The 27,645-nt window shown below is 44.2% G+C and overlaps 1 protein-coding gene across 3 annotated transcripts; it reads right to left on the minus strand.

The window, feature by feature from the left end:
* Positions 1 to 185: 185 nt before the first annotated feature.
* On the minus strand, positions 186 to 27,639 carry ABTB1 (ankyrin repeat and BTB domain containing 1). 3 transcript variants are annotated; one of them, XM_015640988.1, is made up of 12 exons: positions 27,538 to 27,639; positions 25,796 to 25,858; positions 24,681 to 24,736; positions 23,487 to 23,631; positions 21,426 to 21,585; positions 20,487 to 20,532; positions 19,377 to 19,493; positions 14,520 to 14,635; positions 9,130 to 9,228; positions 8,390 to 8,557; positions 5,372 to 5,572; positions 186 to 3,613 (listed from the first exon to the last, which is right to left on the minus strand). In XM_015640988.1, exons 1-12 carry the CDS (start codon positions 27,591 to 27,593, stop codon positions 3,407 to 3,409), a joined length of 1,434 nt encoding a protein of 477 aa, XP_015496474.1. In that variant the 5' UTR covers positions 27,594 to 27,639; the 3' UTR covers positions 186 to 3,406. The 3 variants fall into 3 exon arrangements, with proteins under 3 accessions (XP_015496474.1, XP_015496475.1, XP_018863660.1); XM_015640989.3 differs by lacking the exon at positions 27,538 to 27,639 and adding an exon at positions 27,209 to 27,298; XM_019008115.1 differs by lacking the exon at positions 5,372 to 5,572.
* Between the last annotated feature and the right edge of the window lie 6 nt (positions 27,640 to 27,645).

The raw sequence follows: 27,645 nt of genomic DNA on the forward strand, positions 1-27,645 counted from the left end.
GTAAAAACGAGTTAATGCTTTATTCACCTGTTCTGTCAGGACCATACACAATGTTTGGAAGCCACACAGCGCAGAACCAGTCCTTGGCCTGCACAAGGGAAAATGAAGGAGCCCACAGACCCCTTTCACAAAAGCCACACTGATCTTGTCAGTCAGTAACAAAAAGACCACAGCTGGAGCAGATATAGTGAAATAAACTATTTTATTGTTGCACACATGCTTACAGGTTTCTTCTTAAATATAATGTCGCTCTAGTAAATTTTACAATCTTCTTGATTCGACAAGTGGCTAGTAGTAAATAAAAAGGACAGAGGCAACAAAACACAAAAAGGACACCGGCAACAGAAGAAAAATCAGAAGGTTTTTATTTTGTGATAAAATTATTTGCAGCAAGAATAAAGTGAATTCAAATCTAAGTTTTGTCCTGGCTTATCTTAATTAGAGACCTTGCCCGCATGCTGACCATCTGCTTATGCATGCTTTTGGATAGCCCTATTTTGCCAAAAGGGATGGTGGGGGGAGTTAAAGGATCCCCAGTAATTGGACAATCTGACAGGCCTCACAGATGTGACCACTAAGTGCACACAGACAGATGAGGCATTTGCTTGGAAGCCCACGTGGACTTGCACTGCTGGGGAGGCAGATCAAAAGGCCACGCTGACCTTTTCTCCCACATGTACAACTGCAGCCTCACTTGCTCCACGCTTAAGGATGTAGAAATGGAATTATTCAAGAGCAGCCATATGGAAAATGCTCCTCCTCTGCCTTCCTCCTGCTTTGCCCACTGCCAGTGTCCATTTGCTTTAGCAGCTGAGGCATCTGCAGAGAAAAGCATTAGCACATTCCTTGAGAATCCTGCTTCTGCATCTCGCTCAGTGCAAACAGAAGGCAAAGGCCACACATCCTGTTCTCTGGTGGCTCTGTGCAAGCCTTGTGAGCTGTCACAACCACTGTTGTGGAAAGCCAAGATGTCAGAAGTGGAATTTCTGCTGGAGGAGGAGAAGAGATGTGATAAACGAAACATCCTGCTTATGTTCAGTGCTATCTTCAGCCATATACTGAGGAGAAGCACAGGGGAACTGAACTAGCTGAGTTAAGCTGCCGGTTTCTGTAGCAGATTTTCATGAGCCTGACACTCCACTCAGCAAGAAAAACAAGCAGTTCTCCTTTCACTCTTTTTTCTCCAAAACATATGTGACTTCATATTAAAGCTGCTTCGATAGCCCTTCACCCTCCCCTAGTACATGGAGACAGCTTCATCAGTAGTGCTGGGCTCTTTGGTGGTCCTATCAAAGACACGCTGAGCTTAGAGATGGACATGGGGGTACACTGCACAAATCACACAAGAAATGCACAGCTCCTCTCCATGTCACTGTCCCAGACAGAAGTCCTGCTGCTTCCTGCTTCCATGCACAACTCCTATGCACATGGTGGGACATCCTCCACCCTCACCCTAACATGACTGCAGAAAACAAACCACAAGTCCTTGCACTTCTTCATAAGGGTTTTCAAACAGAATTGAAACACACACTGTTTGAATAGCCCTGCCACCACCATCCCCTGCCCCAGAGACACCACTTAAACACAGATGACAAAGTGCACAAGCATCTGGGGTTTAATTATATCAATGAACCTCACCCCTGCTCCATCCCCAGCTTCTGTTAAGTGCAACTCAATCCTGACACATGATTTTGCCAGAAGTCTGGCTTTCCCCAAGCACAGTGGCCAAAGGCCAGAGTCCCCTCTGGCACTGTTGAGTGCAGCCTGCAGGCAGTACCCAGAGCCTGCCCACGTACCTGCTGACAGCTTCAGTGCACGACAGGTACAGGCAGTGAGGCTGCAGCTCTCACTTGCTGTGGGGTATTAGTCTCACCTGGTGAGATCAGCAAAGAAGAAAAATCCATCCTCCCAATACATTCACACCTGAAGGAAGTCCCTGCCAAACCCCTGATCTCCAAACCTTTCAGCTATGCAAGGTACTACCACCACTGCAGAAAACAACACCCTGAAGCTGCAGGGGATCTTTGCTCAGTTCCCACATCACCTAATAAAAGCACACCTGGCACAGTAAACTTCAAGCTCTTGCCTCAGGAAGTGACCAAAATGATTGTATGAGGTGGTCATGGCAGCCCAGTGCCTGTGCAGGATCACCATGTGCTTCACTCAATGCCTCTTCTCCCTCCCAAAGCACAGCATGGGAAAGCACACCCTGGAGACCCGAGACTCTTCCCAACACACCATTCCAGAGACAGACAGTTCCAAGGGCACCCCATTTGGCAAGGCCAGCTTTATACAGGGTTATCACCTGCTGATTAGTGCCAAGGAGAAGGAACACCATGACCCTCATTAAGAATCCAGACAGACAACACAAGATAACATGATCTACTGCAAAATACGGATTCAAAAACATTCATTAGTACAAACAGTGAATTTCCTGGAGAACAATAAAGCTACAACACTCAAGGCTGAGCAAAGCCAAAAGGTCATAGAGTGGGACAGCAGCCCTGTGAGAGACCCAAAAGGCCCCTTTCCTTTTAAAAAAGATTTCCAGTGATCCCTCTTCCCAGACCCACCAGCAAGTCAGCCTTGCCCAACCACAATGGACAAAAATAAAGGGAAAAGTGCTGTTTCCAAGAAGAAGGTATTTACTTCCCCTCTTAAAGAGGGCTGCTCTCCCTTCTTTTGTGCATTGAAAGCTACTGCTTTCTAAGAATGCAAGGATTCTGGTCTCTGCTGTATTCCCAAAGATGCTTGTTCAGAAAGCGAAGCTTTTAAATTCTGAGCACTTCAAAGCAATGAAAATCTAGGGAAGACCTGGAAATCACTTTTTTTGTTTTCTTCCATCTAAGTACTAAAATAGCAGGTGAAGACAGTGCCTTCCACATAGCCAAATACCTCTGTGCCCCTGTTAGGGAAGCACTGCCCAGTTCTGCCAGTGACAGTGCTGACCTCCTTTCCCATATATACTTATTAAGACTTTAATCCAGTTTTCTTCCCCTGCTGCTGGTAATTCAACAAATATTCTGGCATAAGCCAGTTTTGGAAGTGTGTTACTGAACCACAGAACGGGATGGGTTCTAACCCCAGGCAGCAGGAAGTCCCCAGAACAGCTCCCTCACCATTCCCAACAGTCTCCTCCTCACAGTGTATTGAACAAAGGAGTAGCTACTGACTCAGGCTGAGCTTTGGCAGCTACTTCTGAAAGGAGAAACAAAGTAAAACCAAACACAAACCAGAAATGCAAATGTCCAGACACAAATAAATTAAAAGGAAACCATGCCTGAAGGTGGATGGGAAGGAAGACAAAGAATGGGAAGCAGGACATTCAGACTCAGATGTTCTTGCACTCTGAGCCAACACAGTGAGGGCTGTGCAGGCTGCATATGACAGGCAGGGGTTGCACACATCAGCACTCAAGCCCTATACTGGCCAGAAGGTTTTCTAGAGCTTCAAGTTTCTGGTTGGCTTCCTCAATGGCACTGTAAGTCTGCACATTGCTGGTGATGTGGAAGCGGATGTCATCAACCAGAGGGATGGAGTCAGTCTCCTGCCGCTCCTCCACGGCCTCTGCGTTCTCCTTCACAGCAGCTGCAAACTCCTCCAACTCCACCAGCTGGACCAGAAGGACAAGAGAACCATTAGGAAGACAAGAAGACAGGTAAAGAGATGCAAAGGGTTGGGATAATGGTCTCAGACACTGTTAAAGGATCCCACAGGAAAGAAAGGAAAGCTAGAGTATGCAGAGGCCCAAATCCTCCTACAGACACCACTGGGAGATGCATCCTACCATCCATCCAAAGGAAACAGTAATACTCCAACAATAAACAGTCTCAGCTGAAGACAATCTGCACCTCCAACACTGCCCTGTAACACCCTCTAACTAAGCATCCCTGGTTCTGGTACTGGGGCACATGCACATACACCATATTCCCCCCCCAAAAAGCTCCCCAGCAGGAGTTGTTGCAAGACACTTTTGGGCAATGTCTTCTAGCAAAGGAGCCAGTGGGTGCTTGTGCCCATTCCAGAACTGGGAGCCACAAATGACTATCCTCCTTTGATTCAGCCCCACCACCACCAGCAGAGCAGCTGCTCTGCTCTGCACTCAGCCTGACAGAATTGGGTCACCCATGAATGATTCTGCATCCGGTTCCCCAGGAACTTGTGGTGTGATGAGGGGTGAGAGGCAGCTTCCATCTGTCTACACTATTGAACTGTGCCTGGACACAGCAGGTTCCTGAGCTCTGCTCTGCCACCACATTGCCAAAATCTCTCCCTGCTGCCATCAGTGCATCTCCACAGGATGCTGGCAACCACTGATGTCTGAACATCAGCTGGGGTGGCTCTTTCTGTGCCAACACCCTTAAGAAGACACACTGCCAGTGCTGGGTTCAAGGACTCCCACTCAAGCTAGAGAACAGGGAACTCACAAGCAAAGCCCTACTCTGGTCTCTACTTGGGATATTCAGCATCTTTTAAATCCTTTTTCAGAACCCAGAATCTGGATACACACTGATGTGTCTGTCATTCCCAAGCTATACACTGAACAAAGTAACAGCCCCAGAACCATTTCCTTCATTGTTTTCTCATGACAAAAATAATTTCACACCTTTCAAGCTGCAGGTGAGAATGTTACATTCCCATGTGAACTGCACAAGCCATTTATAAAGATCTGTCTCAGCATAAAAACCCCACATAGGTTCTAGTTTATCTTTCCATATGGCAACTTCTTCCAAGAGTCCCGAGACTAAGCTATAATCACTCAGGTTAACACTTAAATTGAACCCCATAGGGAAAACTTCAGTGTTAAATTCATTCCCTCTTGCTGTTTGACAGCAAATTACCTACTGAGCAAAACTCTACTATTTGATTTGTCATCCTGGAGAAGATCAGAGGTCACAGTGATTTCTCCTATCTAGAGCATTATGCCAGAAAGAATTTCCCCCAGAAGACACCAAAAAACATTTTCTGCACAGATCTCCCCTACACACCTCTTTGGCTTCTCCCGGCTGCAGCTAGTGTATTCAGGCAACACTATGGCTACTTGGGCACAATGACTGAAAGTTCAGTGGAAATCACCTGCCCCTGGTACTTGCAAAGCTTTTTGGGCAACTTTTTCACCCCCACATTCCACAGGGATGTGCTAGCCAAAATCTGGCTTCTTGTGGTGACATCAGGTACCGCCACACTCCTCCTCCTCTGTCCTAACTCACCGTGTGCTTTGCTACTTAAATACTGCTCATTTTCCAGAAGCACATTCATCCAGAGAGCACAACCATTAACTACAGACCAAAGTACAACCATTCAATCTGTTGTCTCTGTAGCTCAGATACTTGGGCATCCGTGGTCACTGCCATGGGGAGTGTTTCAGTACCTTCTCGATGATCTTGGCCATGTACTCCGTGCACTGGTCCTCCAGTCGGGTCAGCTGGAACAGCTTTGCAATCCTCCAGATGCTGATGATGTTGTCCTCATCGAGGATTTGTGCCAAGGTCCTGCCACAGAGGCGCTTGAGCCCGGGCAGCAGGTACATGTCTGCCACACACAGCACGTCATAGGCGTTCTCTGGAGACAGCTGGCAGTGCAGAGGGGAGTTACTGCCCAGTCCTAAGCACACTGCTTGTCACTGGCAAGTTAATGTGCTGTTTGGCCCATTACTGGACTAGTACTGGCTATGGACAGACAGGAGCTCTGTCCTTCAGGCTGCATCTCCCCCTCAGTTACCACAGAGGAATTTGAAGTGCAGCAGGGAGATTCTCATGCTGCAGGTAACCCCTCTAGCTAGTCACAGGGCAGTGCTAAAACACCCAAGTGCACCTGGCTGCTAAAAAATGTTCAGTGTGACAGTGGCAGGTCACTTTTACCAGATATACTTCCAAGAGACAAACAGAAGAGGCTGGCAGGACAGAGAACCTTGTCCCCACATTTTGCCTTCCATTTTATACCGCTGGACTCGCATTTTGTGAAAAATATGGAAAAATCTCTTAAGAGCAAGCACAACCTCCCTGGCAGAGGGGGTACACTCAAGGACAGAAAATTGAAAACAAAATAAACTGTAAGCAAGGCCCAACTGGATAAGAACATATTTTGCACATCAAATACTAGTGGAGCTCTAACATGCTTTCAGAATGGACTAAATTAATGGACCAGATGCCCAAACTTAAACTGTTGTGAATGGCCTTCAACATTTAAAGGCTCTTAAGCAAGAGAACCACCTTCTCATTTCCCTCTTGGCTACTTGCAAGTAATCTGATAAAAAAAAAACCTGTAGATAAAGTTGGAGACACCACCTCCAGCTTCATTCAGCCTCTTCCCCCTGGCCAGGCAAATCCTATTTTTGTCAGCCATCTGCATCACTAACCTGGAGCTAGAGCCTCTTTCTGTTCCTGCTAATGTGAATTGCAGTTACCCACATCCATTGTAACAGTGGATCTGCAGGACACTGCAAGCCCTGGCTGTGGAGGAGGCAAGGGCCTTTGCATTTAGAGACAAAGCAGCTGATCTGGATGGAGAAATGGTAACTGGTGCAGCCTGGCCCACTCTCCTGATAACTACTGAGCAGCAAACACACTGCTGTGCACATCTATACGTGTGGCTGTTCACTTTGACAACTGCAAACAGCTGAATTTTTTCTTCCCCAACAGCTGTCTGCGCCTGTGTTTGGAGAGACAGCTCCCAGCAAGTGACCCAGCTGTGTAACACCCTGCAGCAGCTGGGCAGAAGAATACAAGATGTAGGAGAGCCATGCCACGAGGGCTATGTATGCACATGGGGTAAAAAAAGCTCTTGGGGTTATTAATCAAGTGCTGCTTTGTCCCTTCATAAGCTGTGGCAACCTCAGGAGCTGGAGGTGTTTGAGCCAGTAGTACCAATGGCTGCAGCTCCCAACTGCTTCATTAAGGACAAACCTGGCAAATGCTCCTCCAAGAACTGCCCTCAAGCCTACACAAGTTTTCTGATCAGCAACTTGTCTTTGTGTCTGGAACCCTTCATGTCCTCTGCACACACTCTTCTCCCTAACTGCAAACACAGCCACTACTGCATGGCAGAGAGACACCATAAACCCTTTGCAAAGAAAAACACAGAACTGAGAATGCTGATACTTGGCTGGAGAAACACAGTACAGGGAGAACACTCCACATGTACCTGTCGATCTTGAGCTATATTCCTGTCTTCCTGACCATTTTTTCTGGTAGTTTCTCATGACAGGTGAACTCTCTGCAGGAGCTCACATCTCGGCTGCTCGGTTTGAAACCCAAGCTATGCACCATTCTGCACAGGAAACATATGAGTAAGATCCTTTTAACTCCTACACACTGTTGTTGGTCTGTCCTCCTGACCCAAGCCCAGACAGAGCAGCTGAGGTACCCCTTGGAAAGGAATAGCTGCTTGGGAAACATCCTTCCTCTGAGTCATCATGACGAGAGCAGGCAGACTGGAGAAGTGCAAGGGAACACGGTCAGGAGGATCTTCAAGCAGCTTCTTTCCCTCTCTGCCTGCCCTGTCAGCAAGTGGCTGAGGGAAGAGTGGAGGCAAGTGAAGGATCAGCTCTCTGGCATACCAGTAGCAATCCTGCCCTTGCTGCCTACCAAACACATCTCTCCTCACTGCTACCTGGAGGTGAACAGATCAGCAGGAACAAGGTCACAGCTGTGTGCACTCTCTGTACGTGGCACCTAACTCAGAGCACAAACACTGCTTGGGGGAAGTGACACTGGCAGGGGCATCAGCATCTCCAGTCACTGCTCTGATGCCAGAATGTCTTCTGGGATCTTGCAGCGAGACCTGCTGAAAGCATTTGCCACAAAACCAAAGCAGGAAGCTAATTAAACGCTGGGATTTACTGCATCGTCCATTAGGCTGAAAACTGAGTGGGTTAGGGCTATTTTGTTACTGCTTGTGATACTGAGCACAGCAAGGCACTGGTCTCCCAGTGGCATCTTTGCCCACCCCAGTAATAAACAGTGGAAATAATGACTTGCTACAAATGGAAAAGTAGGCTACGATGCCAAGAGTACATAAGCAGAATCTCTCAACCTATCCAGGTCTCCAAATGTGTTCAATCTGCCATCTACTGGTAGATGCTTCCCTTACCTTTCCACAGAGCCCAAGAGGGAAAGCTGCAAAGCCATGCATTTATCATGTCAATAAACAGCATACAACCTCATTTCCAGATTTTTACTGTGGGATAAAAGACTAGGGATTTGCTTCCTGAACATCATGAATATGAACTACAACCCTGCTTGGCTAACAGCACATCCCAGTATGTGGATATCTGAGACAAAAGTGAAGTAGCAGAGCGGGTCAGTAAAATTTAAGAACATACACACACACCCTACTCCAGATTTAGAAAAATACTGCTGAAAACACTTCAGAGCTCGGGTGGCCTCACCTCTGTATCATCACTGTAGATGTAGTAGAGGATGCGAATGAAGATGTCTTCTGAGATATTATGCAGAGTCACCACAGGAATACTGGGCTGTGTCTGTAGCTCCTCACTCTCACTGAAATGATCTTCAAGGAGGGCTTTGAAATAATCACTGCGACCACAGAAAAATGCCTGACGAGGAATGAGAAACCAAAACACTGACATCTTGCTGACTGCACCACACCAAAGGGCACTACCAATCAGAGCCAGAGCAGCTCAAAGATATTTCAGAAGTTCAGACTCTGTAACTTTGATTTTCCCTACATTTTGAATCTGTATCTCCAATATTTTTCTAGACTTTATTCTATCCATGCCTACCCTCAGAACCACAAACACATTAAACTCAAGAGATTCAAAATTAGCATGGAACTAGGGCAGGACCTTAAGTTGAGGTTGGAGCTCAAAATTCATTCTTACTGCTGTTCATCTGCAGCTCAAACATTCCTCTCTCCAGACACTGAACTCATAGGCCAGCAGCAGCAGATTTTGCAGCTGTGAATGCTGTAGCTGAAATTACAAATTTATCTCCACACCTCTGTAAGAAAGGCAGGTTTTGCTGCCTTGTTAAATGCTTTAAATGCAGTTTTCCAGCTGAATTAATGCTGCTTCTGCAGACTGTATCCAGCATAGGAGGAGAGGGGGACACAAGTAGACTAGATTCATGGCAAAAAGGGAGGAGAAGGAAGTACAGCACAAGCACATACCTTATGGCACAAGAAGTTGTAATCCTCCACCCGGAAACACACATCGGGACAGCTGTTGAAGTTGTCCGTGCTGTCAAACGGCAACTCACCAAAACCAACCTTGGAAGAGAAACCAGAAAACCCTTCCTTTAACATTCCTGCTTTAAACATGCTCAGGGTCCCTAGTTCAGACTCCTATGTTTTCCCAGAAAATACCATCCCTCTAATCTCTCAGCACAGTGCAGAGCACCAGAGATGCTCTGAACACAGATTCCAATGTCAGGAAATGAAGAACTTGCACTTCTGATAAGAAATACTCCTGGTACAAGTTGCAGCTGCCTCCTTTATCCATGGTAATTTCCTGACTCTCCATACACCTTTGGAAAGTGTTTCTCTGTCATCTTACAAGGCAGATAACTAGGTGGAGGTGAAGTTTCATGCAACAGTAAGCACAATGGAGCTTAGGACCAGTCTTTTACTGGGTACATAATGTATAGATTACATCCATGTATACACCAGTTTGGAATGGTCTGGCTACAATTATTGCCTCACTTGAATAATCCAACATTGCTAGAGCACATTTTGGATTTTTTATTTGATTTGCAGCCAAAAGTGCTGTTGTGGTATTAATACTCAAGTGAATTATTTTAACAACACACCTCCACCCAATCCCACATGCCAACAATGACAGCATACACCAAAAAAAAAAGACCTGTTTGCCTTATGTTATTTTAACATGACACTTCCAAATATTTTCCTTTTCACCTTATTCTATATACAGTGTAATCCAATTGCAAGAACAACAACAACAAAAAAATTATTTACAATCATATAACCCAGATAATCTCTGGAAATTTGAGTTTCCCCTGGTTCTTCCCTTCCACAAATACGTCCCTGAGGCACCTGGGATAAGCAGTTTATTCCTGCTGTCCTCCATTCAGGAAAATTACATCTCAAATTTACACCCAGAAAAACCCTGGGCTGACAATAAGGACTGGACTCACAATACCAGACTGTCCATTTCCAACCAACCTGCCTCCAACCTGACTTCCAGCTCTGCTGAGGAGCCAGATGACTCCTCCCTGCTGAGCTAAACAAAGGCACAGACTGGAACACACTGGGTGGGAGCTCTCAGCCAGGCTCAGTGAGGTTTCTCACAAAACATGTTCTCGGATGTGACAAGGCACTGAGCTGGTGAGAGCTCACACCACCACTGACCATGGCAATCTGGACCCATCTACCACACTTTGTCCACAGCAACACTCAGCAGCCTCTGATTCCTAATCACAGGAGAAGCCCAGTGATGCAAATCATGCACATACAGCTGTTGCAGTAATGCTGGCCCTCCAAAGCACCTCTCTCCTGCAATCCTGCTCCACTGGGCAACTCCTTTTCCAGAAGAGATGCAGCAATTCAAGGAATGCTGCCCAACCTGACCTAACACCTGCTCTTCATATAGCTGCAACACAAAGGGCAACAGCCCCAACACAAAGGGCACCACCTCAACAAGATGAGATGAAATTGTCCCATTTGTAGATTCCCCAGGCTGCTATTTTACTGTTATCCCTGTCTCTTATTTCAAGGCTCTGGTCCTTGGTCCATGGTCTGGGGATCCTCACTCTGTGGCAATGTGTTACCAACACCAGTATCATGATGCAGCTGTCCACTCTGTTTGCCTTGCTGTTCTCTCTATCCTATGCCCACAGCTTCCATGTCCTTTCCTACAAATTCTGACACAAATCTGAAGGCTAAAGATTTACAGGCACATCACAGGTAAAACAAACCTAGAAACAAACCTGGACAAGATGCCACTCTGTGCCACAGGAACTTTAATTGAGATAAATGCCACAGCTCCTATGGCACCCCTTCTTTGCTCTCCTTTCATTGTCCAAACATAAATCTCTAAAATGAGTCCATCCCTCCAGGAATGGATATGGGAATTTTATTTATCTCAGAGTTTGTCTCCTGAATTATAAATTCCTCTGGGCCAAATTTCCTGCTTCTAGCCTTTCCTGGTCCCTACTCTGCTGCTCAGGTTTACAAGGTTATTTTCAATTCCTACTACAGAAGCAGGTTCATGTCTTTGTTTTCTCCTATTCAGCATGGAGTGGCTTTGCAAAGTTTTCCATTTTACTGCCTTTCAAGTCTCTACCACTTCTACTCTCTTCTCTTGTCACGCTTGAGGAATCTAATCTTTTCAGGTTCTTCCTGCAGAATATTGGCTTATTCCTCCCACCACCCCTATTCACACAACCTCCTTCATGGGCCTCTGTCCAGGCAAAGAGCTGCCAAAGCCAACCAGGGAGCACAGCACAGTCCAGTCTACAAGGTGCAAACACATTCACAATAACTCAATCACCATATAGAAACAGTCTGAATCCTCTCACTCTCCATCATCATATGTGGAAGACCAACTGCTACAAATTTCCTATTAGAGCTTACATAGAAATGTTGCTGGAGGCAAAAACATACAAAACAAATCAGTGGCAGCAATTTGTACCTTGGCCAGATTATCTCTGCAAGAAAATTGTAAATAAATTACAACACAAAATACAGGGGTTGGTGATCCAAGAGAAGATTAGCAGTGCACAACCAGATGCAAGTGGATTAGACACAGAAAAACCCCTAAATTAAAAACATGTTGTAAATATTTCAGTTAATCTGCCTCTGCCAAACAGGCAAAGCAAAGCACAGGAGTCACTGCCATGGACAAGCACAGTACACAGGTACAGACAGACATGATGGAACCCATCTACTTGTTTCAAACTGCTCTTCCTGTGCATTACAAGATCTAGTTTTATCCCCAAATTGGCAAGTGGTCTCTTTTTTGCAGCCACACCACATGTCAATATGGCTGGTAAGAACAGTATTTATTTCATGGCAAACTCTGATCCTTTTAAGTGTCACTTCTTCTTGGTTTGGAACATAAGATCTCAGTTGATAACTGAAAAACAGACACAAGGAAACCACGTGTCTACAGTGGAATATACTGGAAACCCTGGAGTCTAACTCAGAGGTCACCTGGCAAACATGAAACGAAGAACCAGGCAGACAGTGGGAAAAAAACCCACATGGTTTTTTACAGTTGCCTGGCTTTTCATGGTATTTTACTTAAATCTGTCACTACTAAATTTTATTGCAACGAACTGAGGAAGCAGCTGTTGTGGACAGAAAAATCCTGGCCATTACTACTTTAAAACAAAACAGAGACAACAACCACACTTGTAAAAGGAAACACCGAAGGGAAAGAAAAAAAAGGCTTTCAAGCACAAACAGGAAAGAGAAACAAGGTACCAGAATTATAAATGTGTTTGATATTTCAAAGACTACACAGTTCTCAGTCTAGAAAATAGCAATGAGCTGTAATTAGATATCAAACATTCATTACTGTTTTAGTTGTGTAAGATATCACTAACCATGAAATTAGAATGCACTAAGTTTCAAACATCATCCAAGTATCAAAGACACTATATGCAAATTATTTGTTTATACTGAAACAGAACGCTGAATACATCCCCATTTCATATAATATGGCATTACATGACATGCAGTAGCTCAAAATGCTTCTTGCCAAATTCTGGAAATGCTGACTTTTATCCAGAAGCCAAATACCTACTTTGTTCTGCATAGGCTGGAAAAAAGAAAAAAAGTATGTTTATCTTCAGAATATGGATGTCTGTGTGTGACTACTCAGTTGCTCCTCACATTTTAGGTTACATAGTTTGTATCCTATTCCTTGTATGGCAGCAAACCCTGCAAGAATGAGGATGTGCAATGCCTCTGTCTCAGAACAAACATGCACAATTCACAGAACAATTTGAAAACATTAGAATAAGAGATAAATGACAAACAAACAAAAACAAACAAACAAGAAGTACCTAGAGAGAGAAAAATGGGACTCTTGTAGACTCTATCAAGCTTAAACAAGCCCACACTTGTGCATGGCACACAGATTCTCTAGTGAACAGGTGTGTGTTCACTTCTACAGCTGTAATCATTCTAATGCTGCCTTCATTCCAACCTATGAACACAGCAAGAACACCACAACCCACAGCACTGTCAGATGATTACATTGTTCCAAGTTTCCTCCTTTCCTTACAGCTCCTATTCTACATGAAAGAATTAAGAAGGAAAGTGTTTCAAACTCTAGAAGAACTTAATAGGAGTATGCCATCAAAGTCTGGAAACAAGCAGTCAAATAGGAAGTATTCATTTTATTTGTGAAGTGACTTAAAATATATGTAAATCTCACTATTTTGGGGTCCATGATCCTTTTTTTAATTCCTGGAGAGGTAATCTGAAGCTTACTTATACTATCACCTCCCTTTAAAGCCTGCAAACATACAGAAAAGCATATTGAAAGCCACAAAAAAAAAATGTACAGTTATTTGGAGGAGGCAGATTACACAGGAAATATTTCTGAACTGGTCACTGTAAACTTGATGGAGAAAAAAACTCCCTCTATAGTGAAATAGATCTGAAAAGGCCAGCACAAAACATATTGGATTATTAAGGTAAGAAATCTTATCCATGAACACACACACACACACTCTGCACTAGGCAGGTCTATTTGGCAGGGAACAGAAAGAGAAAAGGCAATAAAACTTTGCAGTATCACTCAGTCACACAACCTCTGGGCACAGCAGCCACCTAAAATGAGTTCACATTATTAAATACAGTTGGTTAGTATAAGACAGTGGGAAAAAAAAAGGACATACATAAGATCAAAATGAATCTGCTGATATTACAGAAAACACCAGATGCAGAAAGAATGAAGACAACTAATAGTTACCCTGTTCTGCAAATGGGAGAGAAGATCCACATATGTGATCCTAACTAATAATATGATGGTATTTTAACATAGTCATCATCAGCTTGGGGGCTATTTCTGAGGGACAAGAGACAGTTAGGAAAAGTAGATCAATAGCCAGTCAAGTCAAATTCTCTTCAGAGGGACTCACATTTCTGCTGGAAATACTTCCAGGGTTTGGAAGCATCTCTCCATTGCAGTGTGTCAGCACCTAGCCAGCAAGCCCAGCAAGCCATTTTCCAGCTATATTCCTTTGGGTACCAATGCCTGCTGCTACAACATTTCTAATTCTCAAGAAGGATGGCAAAGAGAAGAGGTGGGGGCCTTGTCCCATTGTATTCAATGGGGAAATGCCCACCAACCACATGGAAAGGGTTTTATTTACAAAGATCCCTGCTGGGGGGAGTATCCAAGGGGAAAGACCAGCACTGATGGCCTCATTACACAATTTTACAGCATTTCCAAGCAATAAAAGCCTTTCAGCACTTGGAGCACCAAGAAACAAGCAAGCACTGAAGTGTGTATAGCAATGTGTGACTGGACACAAGTGAGCAGATATCCCAGCCCCAGAGAGCCCAGAAGGAGTAGAAGTGCTCCCTACCCGCAGTTCAGCTGGCAGGGCGCAGTCTGCCAGGAGAGCCAGATCTTCCTGCAGCCGGCAGTTACCTGTGGGCTCAATCGTCAGCACTTTCACACAGGTCCCTGGCTTGGAAGAGACTGGAAGAAGCAAAAAAACAAAAGAGCAGAGATGCCTGAATTCCTCTACAAACATTCTCACCCATTTAGATAAAAGACACTCCAGGACAAAGAGTATTATTGCTGTTCAGCTTTTACTGCAAAACACACACAAATCCTCTATGCACACACACATTCAGCACCCCTCCATGCAGCCAGTGAGCAGAGCTAGAAGGGAATGCAGGTATTCTCTCTCCTCAAACCTCCACTTAATTCCTTATGCTGGAGTATCAACTGTGGGAAACAAAGTTGTCACAAGCATATTTCAAGCCCAATTTGCTGTTTGGAATCCATGTCATCAATTACAATTAAGGACCATGGATCAGGCTGCCCTGATCCCTGTAGCAGCCACTCACACACTGCCTTTCCCCAACCACCCCTACAGCTGACAGTGTCACCTAAGGTAAAGCCCATGCTGGGAAGTTTTTAAAATTAATCTGCTTCCATGCCTCTCTGCTCTGCCATGTGCTTTCACTGGCTCCTGTTTCAGCTGTGCCATCCTGACTTCACTGCAGGGAACAAAGGGATTCATTCTTGTTTAGCCAGGAAGTTCATTGGGTACGAGTCTGTCCTCTACTCTCCATCTATAGATCCCTAAAGCACAAAGACCCCAAAGTACCCAGACTCCTGCACGTGCTTGAGCTAAGCATCAGTACCATCAAAGAGCTCAAACAGACCATTCAGAGCTGTTTCATTTGCCATTTTCAGACCTAGTGTGTCTTCCTGTCTTATCAGCCTACACAATATAACAGCCCATTAAAGGGAAAGCAAAAGACATGATCATACTTTAGTGATCTTGTTATGACCAAAGTTGCTGTGGAGCCCACGGAAGCCAACCCTAACTTCAAATGAGTGGCAGCCCAAAGCAGACCCACTATGATATGATGGGCACAGCCTTTCTTGTTGCTGGTTACCTTGCTCCACCACCTCAGCTCACCACCTGAGGTTTACTCCCAGGTCAGCATGGCTTGAGGGAAGAACTGGAGCATGTAAGACATTCAAGAGTCCCTGGCATACAAGGAAGCATGTGAAAAAAGATAGAGCACCACAGGAAAATGCAAAGTTGTTGTGAGGAAGCCTTAAGATACTGTTGGGAGCCAGAGAGACACAGAGTTAACTCCAAAGCATTCAGAAGAATTTCTGACAGGTATGATTCACCACATTAAAACCCCTCACAGGTGAATCACGCCACCTTGAGACCTCATTTCTCCTGACATTTTGCACAGCATTACATGAGCTCCATCAGATGACTCCATTGGGTCGTGGGCGAAACAAGACCACGATGTACCACAAAACAAGATCTCCACCCCCTCCTCCACATCACTGCTGTACCCTTCAAATATGTCACCACTGTACCTCTCCATAGGCCACACATCCCAGAAAGATTTCTGGAAAGGGAAGGATAACCTTCCAGTACAAAATAGTCAGATACCATGATTGCTACACACAAAGCTCACCAGCAAGGAGACAGGCTGCCCTTTTAGCACAAAATACTACCCTCAGATGGACGACTTCCAGGGTAAATAAGCTAAGAGGAGGCCTGGCACCAACACAAACCAGAGTGAGTGCATTTTCACAAAAAGCCCTGATCACTTACAACATCAGCATGAGAGAAGAAAATTTCTTACTTTGCAATTAGAAATGGCACAGAGGAACACTTGTATTTCTGTAGTACTTATTGTAACAGTCACCAGGTCAGGCTCAGTAAGTGCTAATGGGCTCAGCAAGTTTTAAGTAGTAGTCAAGGCAAAGAGTTCTTGGGATCCACAGAGCATCTGTGCATTTTCCCAGTGACAAAAGAACAGTGATTTTTCTGAGAAGTAAATCTATTCAGACACTGCATGTCTCAAATCTAAGGGCACAGCATTTGATATCACAGGAAAATCCTTCCTAACAGAGACAACAAAAATCAAAGTTGTGAAATAGGAATAAGCTGCTGGCTGCCAGCTAGCAGCAGGGACCATGGAAGAGGAACACAAGAAAGATGAATGGAGGGGTTTCTGAAAGAAGCAACATAAATAATGCAAGGAGCTGAAGGGAGTAACCAAACTGCAGGTGAGATTAAGACTGGGTTTCTTCCCAGTCTAGCACATCTGTATAGCACTGAACATCACCTACCAATGTATCACCTGCCTTGGTTTTCCTGCTCAATACTTTTTTGTAGTCTTCTGATTAAATTGAGCCAGTGTACCACAGAACATTAGAGCAAATAAACCACACTAAACTCCAAAACCTTCAAAATGACGCCGAACTCAAATGCACCTTCTTCCCAATGGTATAATTAGCTATAACCACAGATTCTGCACATCCAGTGTCTTTACTACAAAGGTAAGCATCTCAAACCTTGCTCCCACCCTTTTTGCCCTAAAACTTGCTGAAGTAACTGCAGAATATTTGTTTTCTAATACAGGCACCTCTAAAGGAAGGATTATGTCTTAATCTGGACAAATTGTTTGAGCTCTTCCAAACACTGCAAAAATTTTTTCTTGTTATAGCCACAATATACACACAGGGGAAAACAGGTAAGCATTCACACCCAAATATATTTCAGGTGCAACAGAAGGCACTGGGTCATCTTCATGTACTACTGTCTGTGCATGCCAAGATACTAAGTGCTTTTGAAATACTGATTAACTCTAGATAATGAGATCACAGACACTGCAATTATCCAGTGGAGCTGCAGAGGCTTGAGTTCATCTTGTTTTCTTGCTTCAACTTCATAATACAGATGCAAGGCATGACCCTGCTCTGCAGACCTAAATCAGATGTCTGTTCCACAGCATGTACTCAGAACAGGCAGAGGTTCCTCAAACACTCAAAGAAACAGACATGCTTGGTCAAGTGCCAGACATGATGTGTTCTAAGATCTTTCCAATTTTTTAACTTCTGTAACTCTTATATATACGTCTCTCTGCAGAATCAAATTTTTCTGGCTTCCACGTGAGATTTAAGAAACAAACTTTTAACAGTTTTCTATTTGTTTGAATCCAACCTGTCATAAATAAAAATCAAGACTAGAACTTCTATCGGTGCTTTAAACCACCCACTGATAGTCTTCTGTCAGGCCTCAAAATTAAAGAACTGTTCCCTCCCCAAAGAACACAGAAGTTAAATGATTTGTCCAGTGCCATTATAATTCCAAGTGGTTCTTTCCAACTAACCTGAAACTTTACTTCATTATTTTCCATTTGAAAACCCACCAAGAAGTCAGCTTTTTTGCAGTTCACAGATTTAAGCACTTTCTTTTCCTTCCACAATATAATATGAGATTTCAACTAAATGAACTAAAGTGGAATGTCTCAGCTAGATCCTGGGAGAAAAAGATAAAAAGGAAAAAACAGATCTCTGGCATCTCACTGAATTACTCTGATCTTAAAAGATGACACAAGTTAATTTTGTTACCTGATTTCTGAGTAGCTTTTATTTTATATTCTTTCACCACTCCCTTTCTCAGCCACTTATTTAATACAAACTGATACTTTGCAGTTTTTGTAGATACCAAGAAATGCATTTCCAATCTCCTCAGGTCCATGTTTACATAGCAAAAGTAAGACCTGTGACACAGCTTTCATAAGGACTTTTACCCTGGTCTACATGGGAACAGCTTACCACGATAATCTTGTACCCCACCACCACCAAACAACTGCACATGTGTAAAGGGAGACCTGCACATGGTAATACTTCCCATGTGATTTGCAGATGAGGAATTTCTTGAGCCAGAAGTATTCTATCAGTTATGTTCTGCAACTTCAGGAGGCTGAATAATCACAACTTCTATTGAAAAGGAAAAGGTGGAACAGCTACACCCCTGCCTTTTAGATCAGGGAAGATGCTATTGACTTTGATCTATAGACTGGAGTCTCAGATGAAAATTAACTTGATTAAAGTAGTTAAGTCAGAGCATGGAATGAGAATCAGGAGCTTTCAGCCTGAAGGTTTTGTTATCTGGTAATTTTTTCTGCTTCGTGACTAACACCACTTGTGCTGTTCTGATTGCTCTTCACGTGTCCATTAGCTTGAGCTAAGGAGATGAATGATAAACTCCAGCTGCTGGTCTTCATGAAATAAGCTTATGTCATGATTAGATCACAAGTTATTTGGATAAAAAAAAGTCCTTAAATAAAGGATGGTTTCATTTAAGGTTTGGTACATTCATGTGTTACTAATATACACATGCTTTCAGAAATACTTCTCTGCTTTTAAAAAAAGTGTTATATCTCCCTCTGCATCCATTTTGGGCCAATTATCAAACATTTTACTTTGGTTAGGGGTCAGATAAATGCAAAAAATTACTTATTTTATATATATAAAATACTTCTATTTTATATTTATAAATTAAAAAATATACAATATATATAGAATACTAACTGTATATTTTTTTATCTTCCTGGGGATTTAAACAAGATCCCTGTTGGAAGGCACTTGCCAGTATATATTCCACCATGCTCAACTGAATGTTTGGCAGCCACAGCAAAGTACCCCTGCCATGGCTGCTATACTACAAATTCAATATAAATTATAAACATGCATGTGTCAGAAACTACTACAGCTGCCCTGCAGAAAGGCCATGACTGAAAACTATCATGCAAACCTGGAAGTTCCACAACAGAATAATTTTCTGGAAGCCCCAAGGACACCACGAAACATCCACCATCAGACTTTCCTGTTTCTCCCTGAAAGGGCACACAGGCACAGCAGAGACAACAGCAAGTCAAATGCTTACCAAATTCATAGACTTTTTTACATTTGGTCTCCAAATCATCGATGAGGTCCTGCAGGCGGCACTGCTTGGCCAACCTCTTGCAATCACTGACATATTCTACGTCAATATCCAGACGACCTGTCAAGAAGAAATGCAGTCAGCTCTCTTAATCCACAGGACTTAGGTATAAAAATGGCAAAAATAAGGTCTGAAGGCTTGATACGAAACTTAGTAATTAGATACACTGCCTCACTTTTCAGCATCCACTTACAACTCAGTCCCAGAAACTAAGACACAGTATTCTACCACCACCCACCACTTAAATCAATAACAGTTTGGCATTTAATTCACATTTCCACTTTCCAGAGTTTACCCTAATAGCTTCATTCAAGAGTCTAAAAGACAAAACAGCCTACACAAAACATGTCTACTTCCCTCAGAAAATCAAAAAACAGCAGCACAGCAGCAGCAGACACGACTGCCACTATTGACTATCTGCCTTTGGGTAAGAATAGACTTTAGGCTCACAAGTTTTCTTCCCAGGATCCTTCACAAGCACTGAAAATGTGGAAGGAGACATTTCTGAACACACTATTGGAAAAGAAGAGCCTTAAAGACAATGTTAATTTCTGGCACCACCTCCTGGCCTGAGATAGCTCAGCATTTAGCATGCCTACCATACAACAGTGGGCACTTTCATAGAAGGTTTAGGATCAACTTCTGTTCAGAAAAAATGTTAGAAAGTAGTCAAAGCATTTGGCACACACCACTCAGGTTTGCCAAACTGAAAATGTCCTACATGGGAAACTGGCTTTTTACCACCTTAGGAAGCTGCTATACCAGATGATTGATTTTCCTTCCTTAAGTTAAAAATACAGTCTCCAAATCCACCCAGCCAATCAACCTAAGCTGATTTTGGTTTTAATTGACTGTATAATTACTGGCAAGATAACAACTGGCAAAAGGTACAAACATCTTGGAAGAGCTGGTGATTGCTCACATTCTCCCCTTCTGCCAGCAGAGGGGATTTGTTGGCAACTCAAGCACCCAAACACTTCTGAGTGCAAGCCTGTGCAGAGGCACAGACATTGCCAGCCATGTAAACAAACACCAGAGGGTAAGGTCCTTTACCTGTGTATAGATACTGCAGAAGAGCACCAAAGGCTGCTGGGTTAATCTAAAATAAAACAAGAGAAAGTTACATTTGGAATCACCACAAATTCAACAGTAAGTTTGAAACATGATCCTGAACAAGTGAAAAAAAAAAACCCTTAAGTAAGAACTCACACACTGCATGTAATTTCCTTGCTCCTCACACAACTAATGTCAGCCACTCCACCTGGATTAACAGTTCCTTACTGTTTCAACTAATACTAATCCCTCGGGTACCTCAGGAGACAGGACCTGATTAATGGAGGAACTCGAGAGACACGGCTGTAATACAGGCTCTGCGAAATCCAGGTTTTTGCTGATCATAAACATTTCACATCTTCCTAATTCCAGAGGAAAGACACTCTTGTACAAAGAGAGAGGAGAGTGGTGTTCTGAGAAATGGGAATTATGTTTGTCACAAGAGGATTTGCGCTGCCAGAGTCAAGTTACAGAAACATATGCCAGAGTATTGGTGCCTAATGGATGGAATGCACTTATGGCCTATTTAGTTCTTGCTGCAAAGGCAACAAAAGGGACTCAATTAGGGCCAATTATGGAGGTGATGTCTTCACCACAGACCACCTGTCCACCAGGAATTAGATAGACTCAACTCATCCCAGAGAGGGGTTGTGACACAGCTGGCAGATGGTAACAGCTACATGCTACTGCAATTAATTAAGATATGTTTGAGTCCATGACAGAGGGAACAAAGGGAAGGTATGCAATCTGCAGCCTTTTGTTATCTGAAAAAGATGCAATTTTACTGCATAAAGTGCCTCCACAAGCCCTTCTCCTCAACTAGGGTCATTCTGAGCCCCAGGCGCTATTCACTGTGAAAGTTAACCCTCAAACTCACTTTCCCCTGCCCAGTAGGAAGAGCAAAAGAAAGGAAAGAACTGGAAGCACAGCCTTGCTCACCAGTGGGTGCTTCAACACTATCATGTTTTTCCCCTTCCACTTGGTCTCAAACATCTCCGCAAAGTAGGCGCTGCGAGCGCTGAGGATGCAGCGGTGGGCGCAGAAGGATTTGCCATGAACAATGAAAACAATGTCACTCTGGTAACCCTGCTCCAGCAACCTGTGAGGAACAGACAGAAGGGAAACTCACTGTAGGATGAGAAAGGAAAGAATGGAGTAATGCTAGTAGGGAACATGGTACAATTAGGTCTAAATGAACAAATACCCCTGAGGATTGCAGTCTCTCCATGCCCAGCAGGAAGGCCTGCATGGGGGCTGGTACTTCACATACTGGACTGGGATGTCTCACTCTGTTCCATAATTCAGAGAAGCTTTGTTAGTGCAACAGGGAGGATGGAGAATAAAATCTTCCTGCCTTAGGTGAACACCTGAACACTGGGGACAGATTTTAAAGTGGAACTAGTTGTCCCCAAACACATCTTCAAAAGTTAATATTGCTTTTAAATTGTCAGATGTCAAAAAAAAAAAAAAAAAGCCCTGCAAAATCACACACTTTCAAAAAGAACTACCCTGCTACTAAGTAAGATGCAACTTTCCTGCTCTCTGGACATTGTCAGTGTGCACATTTTCACCGTGTAACAAGTAGAGAGGGCTTGATGTCACCCACTCTCAGAAGAAGGAAGGATGTGACAGGCATGAAATGCAGGCAATGACCACATCAGAGTGGGCCTTGTTTACACCTGCATGCCTACACCCTCATTCTTAAAAAGAAAAAAACCAAAACTGCGACTTCTAGAGTTTACAACAACCATCAGCATTGTTTTCTACTGCCCATCACTCCTTGCATATATATATCCTCACAAACATCCTTAAGAGGTCAAATCAGGTGGACATCAAGCATCAAGCTCCTTCCAGAGAGCTGGACTGGTGAACAGAAAGGTGTGGAATCACACACGGAGATGTTGTTAAGAGTCTTGAATGTCAATCTCTATCTCCTGCCACTAGCACACCTTTCCTTCTAACTGTCTTGCCCCAAACCAAACAGAAGCATTAGGTTTTTACTTTTTGCACCCCAGCTGTTGATCTTTGTTTCAATTTTAACAAAAAGTCTGCTTGAATGAGAAGCAGAAACCAGCACATTTTAGCTTTCATGTATGCTCAATGCTGCACCATCTGAGCCACAGTTACCAGGGCAGTAATAAACCACCCTGCAAAATTCTACTTCTCTGGAACACAGAATCTGATTTTACTCAGATAAATGAGTTTCCTTCCTCCCCTCTTTTCCTACAGCTTCAGAAATTAGGACACTGTAGTACTGCGAAGACTGTCAGATTTTTTGAGGACTTATTCACACTCCAGTTTCAAAGATTTAAAAAAACCACAATGAGGTTTTAACATCTGTAAGTCAGTCCAATTGGAAATAAAAAGGGAAAAAAAACCAACAACCAGTAAGTCTGTAGTAACATCAGAGTAACCAAGGCAGAGAAACAGAAAGAAGAAAAGCTTGAAACTATTCCTCTACTCCTGAGTAAGTTAGGGTGCCACTCAAGCTCTAGTACAATGTGGGACAGGCAACTTCTAGAAGTATCTTAACGGCTTTTAATCACCTAAAAGAAAGAACTGAGGCTCCCTAAAGTACTCTGTTTGACAAATGAGAAACATTTTATCAGCGCTGAAAATTTCAGCTTTCAAGCTATAGTACCTTCAGGCCTGAAACTTAAGTTTGAGTTGACATACTATCCTAAATTGTTGATGTGGTTTCAGTGATCTGATTTTGGTTTGACAGTCAAGTATGACAACTTATAATGCTTCTGCACTATACAGACCAGCTTTCTGCTGACTCTGGAGTCTGTACCAAACTCACTGGAGGCTATGCACACACACACCTGGAGATTATCCCTTAGGGCACAGAGGAACATCCCTTAGGAAGCTCTACATGCCCAGGAATGAGAGAGAGTACTGATCAGCTGCCTTTCAAAGCTGCCCTGAACAGAGAGCTCAAATATGCAGAACAGCTCAGGAAGGATGATGGGATGCTGTGCACATGTCTCATGTCCTTACCGCTGCAGGAAGACATCATAGTAGTCTCTCTTCATGCACTTGGCTGTGATTTGTTTGTACTCCTTCAGCAGCCGGCGGATGGCATCACTCAGAGCTCCGTACAAACAACGTTCTCCATCAAAAGTGTTTGCCTCACACTTTGCTCCTGTAAAACAACCACAGGCACATGCCAGCAGGCAGAGTTAGTTCCCTCTCTACTGTCCCCAAATGGTCACTAAATGAGTGTGACTTCCGCCTGCTGACATGCTTCACTGTGTCCCCTCTGCTGCTGAGCATATTGACAAAAACTGAGCTTCCCTCACATTTGTACAATCCAAAGCTGCTCTCTCACAAATCCCTTTCTGAGGAAGTCATGACTTGTTCAAGCTGACCCATGTAAAAAGCCTCCCAGCATGGCTCCAGTAGTGTTCTGGGAAGACAAATCACACAGTAAGAAGAGTGCAATTATTTCTTGGACTGTTAAGAACTCCTCCTAAAAAGTATTTCTGCTTTGTATAAGACAGGAAATGCCTCTTTAGGTTAGAAATTGCTAGAAATTTGGAGGGCATTTCCATTTTCCTATTTGGAATTACACAAGTGGTTGATTAAGATGCTGGGAATGCAGTAGAAAACCAAACCTTTTGAGATGTGACTCTGCACTCTAGTTCCTCCAGCAAAACACTATCAGTACGTAGGGGGATTTGGGTGATGAGAACCAAATGGGCAAGCACTTGGCCTGAAGAACTGGTCTTGCTTTGCTTGAGACTAACAAAATACCTTGCATTTCACTTTAAGTCCTGCTTACAAAGCCAGGCTACAAGTAGAGTAGAAGAAAGTTTTACACAGACAATTCTTCCTATGAAATACAACTCTTAGATCAGCATATTCCCAACACCACTGCATCCTCACAAAACATCAGCTGTGATTTCAGGGAATCATGCTGCCTTGAGCCATCACAGACAGCTTCCCTTTCTGTGCATTTTCAATATTTCAAGCAAATCAAGAAATTTCAAGCAATTTCAAGAAGGAAATTCAAGCAAATGGCCTGCAAAAGAGCCCATGAAGGTGTGTGCAGGGCTCCCTCTGTAGCCTGAGATCACTGATCAGATGGTTGGCTGTAACAGAAGAAGTTTCCACAAGGGACAGCTAGAAGGACATACAATCCCAATGGACCAGAGAAAGACACTGCACCCATATCAGGACACTTTTGCTCACCATTGGCTAGAAGATAACGTACAAGCTCCTCATGTCCACACAGACAGGCATAATACCTGACAATAAGGAGAGAAAGAAAATTAGAGATGCAGTAGGAAGCAAAATTCAGTGTTTTGGCACATCACCACACAGAGATCACAGCACTGAGCATCCCTGAGAAGCTTGGGAGACAGCTCCTCATAGGAGTGAGGAATTGCTACCAAACAGCACAGAAGCCTGATCCCAGGAACAGACTAAGTAAGATCTGTTCCCAGCAATCCTAGGCACTGCAAGGAGATCTCAAGGTCCCAGTCTGGGCTCAGCATCTTCTGTTGCACCACCAGCTGCCAAATCCATCCTCATTTTAATGGAGATCATTTCATGTGCACTCAGCAGTCCACTGAATTCTCAAAAATGCTCCTTCTGTTGTCAGTCTGACTGCTGCATGCTATGCCAAGGAGGGAACAGCACCCGCACTGGATGTGCAGCAAATCTACCCCTTGGAGTTCTACTCCAATGAGTTTTGTTTTCTCTTTCACAGTCTAAGCCTCTCATGATTCTCTTTCACAAGGACCTCAAATTGTCCTACCAACTAGGAGAATTCTGTAAAACACAGTGCAGTAGGCAAATGTTTGTTTACCTTTACTTTGTAAAGTTACTCTGTACTCTAAATATATTGCAGATGTCTAAATGTACTTGGGAATTGTGGGGAGGTAACAAGCTCACAGCACATCCCTCAGCCCCTCCAGGGGGTTCCTCATTACCCACTGCCAGACAGACTGTGATCCCACAGTCACCTGGCATTTTACTAGGCCAAGCTTTCACCTGAAAAGACATGCTAGAATGCTAGACTTTGGTGGGGCAAAAGCCTAATTTAGCCAAGAGCAGAGTGCTTAATCCAAGTAATTTGGTCACAAAACCCTGCTTGTGAGCATGACTACAGCAAGCCCCAGTCAAAAGGGGAGACAAAAACACATTTAGCACAGCACCCCCAGGGAAGAGAAGCAGAACTATGTAGCCTAAGCTCCACAAAAGCAGAACCTGAGACATTTTGTAATAGTGCTCATGGCTGCGGATGCAGAAAGAGTAAAGGCCCTACCCCCCACCCAGCCAGTGCTCCAGGCTGTAGCACTCACAGGGGTGTACTGTCCCACTTATCGCGGACATTAATTTCCACATCTCGCTGTTCAAGAAGGTATCTGGAAGAAAAGGGAGAGAGCAAAGTTATAACTTCATGCAGCTACTCAGTCACATTCTCCTCTTTCAGAAGATGTAACTTCAAGTTCATAGAGTAACTTCCAAGGGTATGACAGGATCTTGCACTGGACTTGAGGAACTGTCAGCTCTGTCTGGTGGGGCATCAGCCAAATCTTCAACCCAAAGAATGGTGTTCTACAGCATGGCCTGGCAGCTTCCTTCAATTTTAAGTGGTGCACATGGGGAAAGAAAGAGGGTAATCAAACACATCTCTAACAGGGCAGCAACCTCAAAAGAAGCCTGAGTACTTCTGCAGTACCTTCACATTCCCCAGCAATGCTCCCAGCCTGGATGTTTACAAAGAAGTGGCCAATTTTACAAGGCCAAGTTTGGACTCCCATCCTACTCAGGGCTTCTCCTGACAAAAGCAACAACATCAGTGTCACTCCAGACTGCTCTTAAATCCTGCCACTTCCTTGTCCTCCACATTTGGGCTAGATCCAACGCTGTCAACACTCCCTCTTTGACACCTCTAGAAGCTGGGCTTTACCTTGCAGACAAATCTCCTGCACAGCCTGGCTCAAGTTTTGTTCTTTTATCACCCACCACATGAGTCCTCTCTTTCACTACCTTCACCTGTGCTGTCTCAAACTTCAGGTTTCTCTGACCACATTCAACACATCAAGCAACTCAGCTCCTTTCTACTCAGTCCCATGTGTCAGTTTGTCCCTCCTGCTCTGACAGCACTCTCAGACTCTCATTTCTCCACCATTACTTCTATACAGGTCATCTTAAACCTCTGTAAGGCCATCCCTCAGACCCCTTCTTCTACAGTAAACCTGTAATTTACTGCTTGCAATGGTTTAATCTAACACAACAGATAACAATGTTCTCCAGACTTTATCCATATACACACTTACCCTTCACTAGCAAGCACCCTGAAAGAGAGGTTGATTCGATTATCTGGCATATCATACATTAAGAGGTGGAAGAATCAAGTAGGATAAGAGAGTGAAGAACAGTTTTAGATTCAAACCACGAAAATTAACCAGGAAAAGAGCCTGTTGTAAACCCCAGACCTTGCATTCACCCTGCAGACAAAAAGCCCATCTGCCTCCTGATCCGAAATCACAGCAGTTAAGCTGTGCTGCTTTGAAATCAGCAAGGAAACTTGACCTGAAATTTTAGTATCCGCATATTTCTCAGAGATACTCCTACAGTCTACAGCACAAGGCGTCTAAACATTTCCATGACGATGGCGTCCCAGGGACCCAGCTTCCTACCAACGCAAACAGCATTTCCAACGGTAAAGAAGGAGCAGCTGGAGAGGAGCCCTGCTCAAGGACATTTACCACAGGCAGCATCCACACCCACGAGTACGCAGCGACCGTCTGACACTCAGACACCTGCCGGAACCGGGCACACCTCACCCGAACATAAGCACCCCGGCAAAGACCTGTGCACATCCAGCTCCTCGGCGTGCGAACAAGCTGCATTTATGTACGAGAAACAAACTGCCCTTTCAGCACCGCAGCCGCCCTGGGAGGCCGGGACGAGCCTCAGGTAAGCACGTCCCGGCGAGGCCAGGCCGCCCCGACAGGCCCGGCCCCGCTCGCCGCGGTGACCAGGGCGGTTAAAGGCGCACGCAGGTGCGAGGGACCCGCTCCCCGGCCCGGCTCACCGCACGCGGCTCACGTCGCCCTTCTTGCAGCTGGTGAATAGGTCGCTGGTGTCCATGGCCGAGCCAGGCCGCGGGGCGGCGGCGCCGCATTGACGCGGAGTGCGGAGG

This window comes from Parus major, chromosome 12 (assembly GCF_001522545.3).
Source record: "Parus major isolate Abel chromosome 12, Parus_major1.1, whole genome shotgun sequence".
Taxonomy (NCBI): Eukaryota; Metazoa; Chordata; class Aves; order Passeriformes; family Paridae; genus Parus; species Parus major.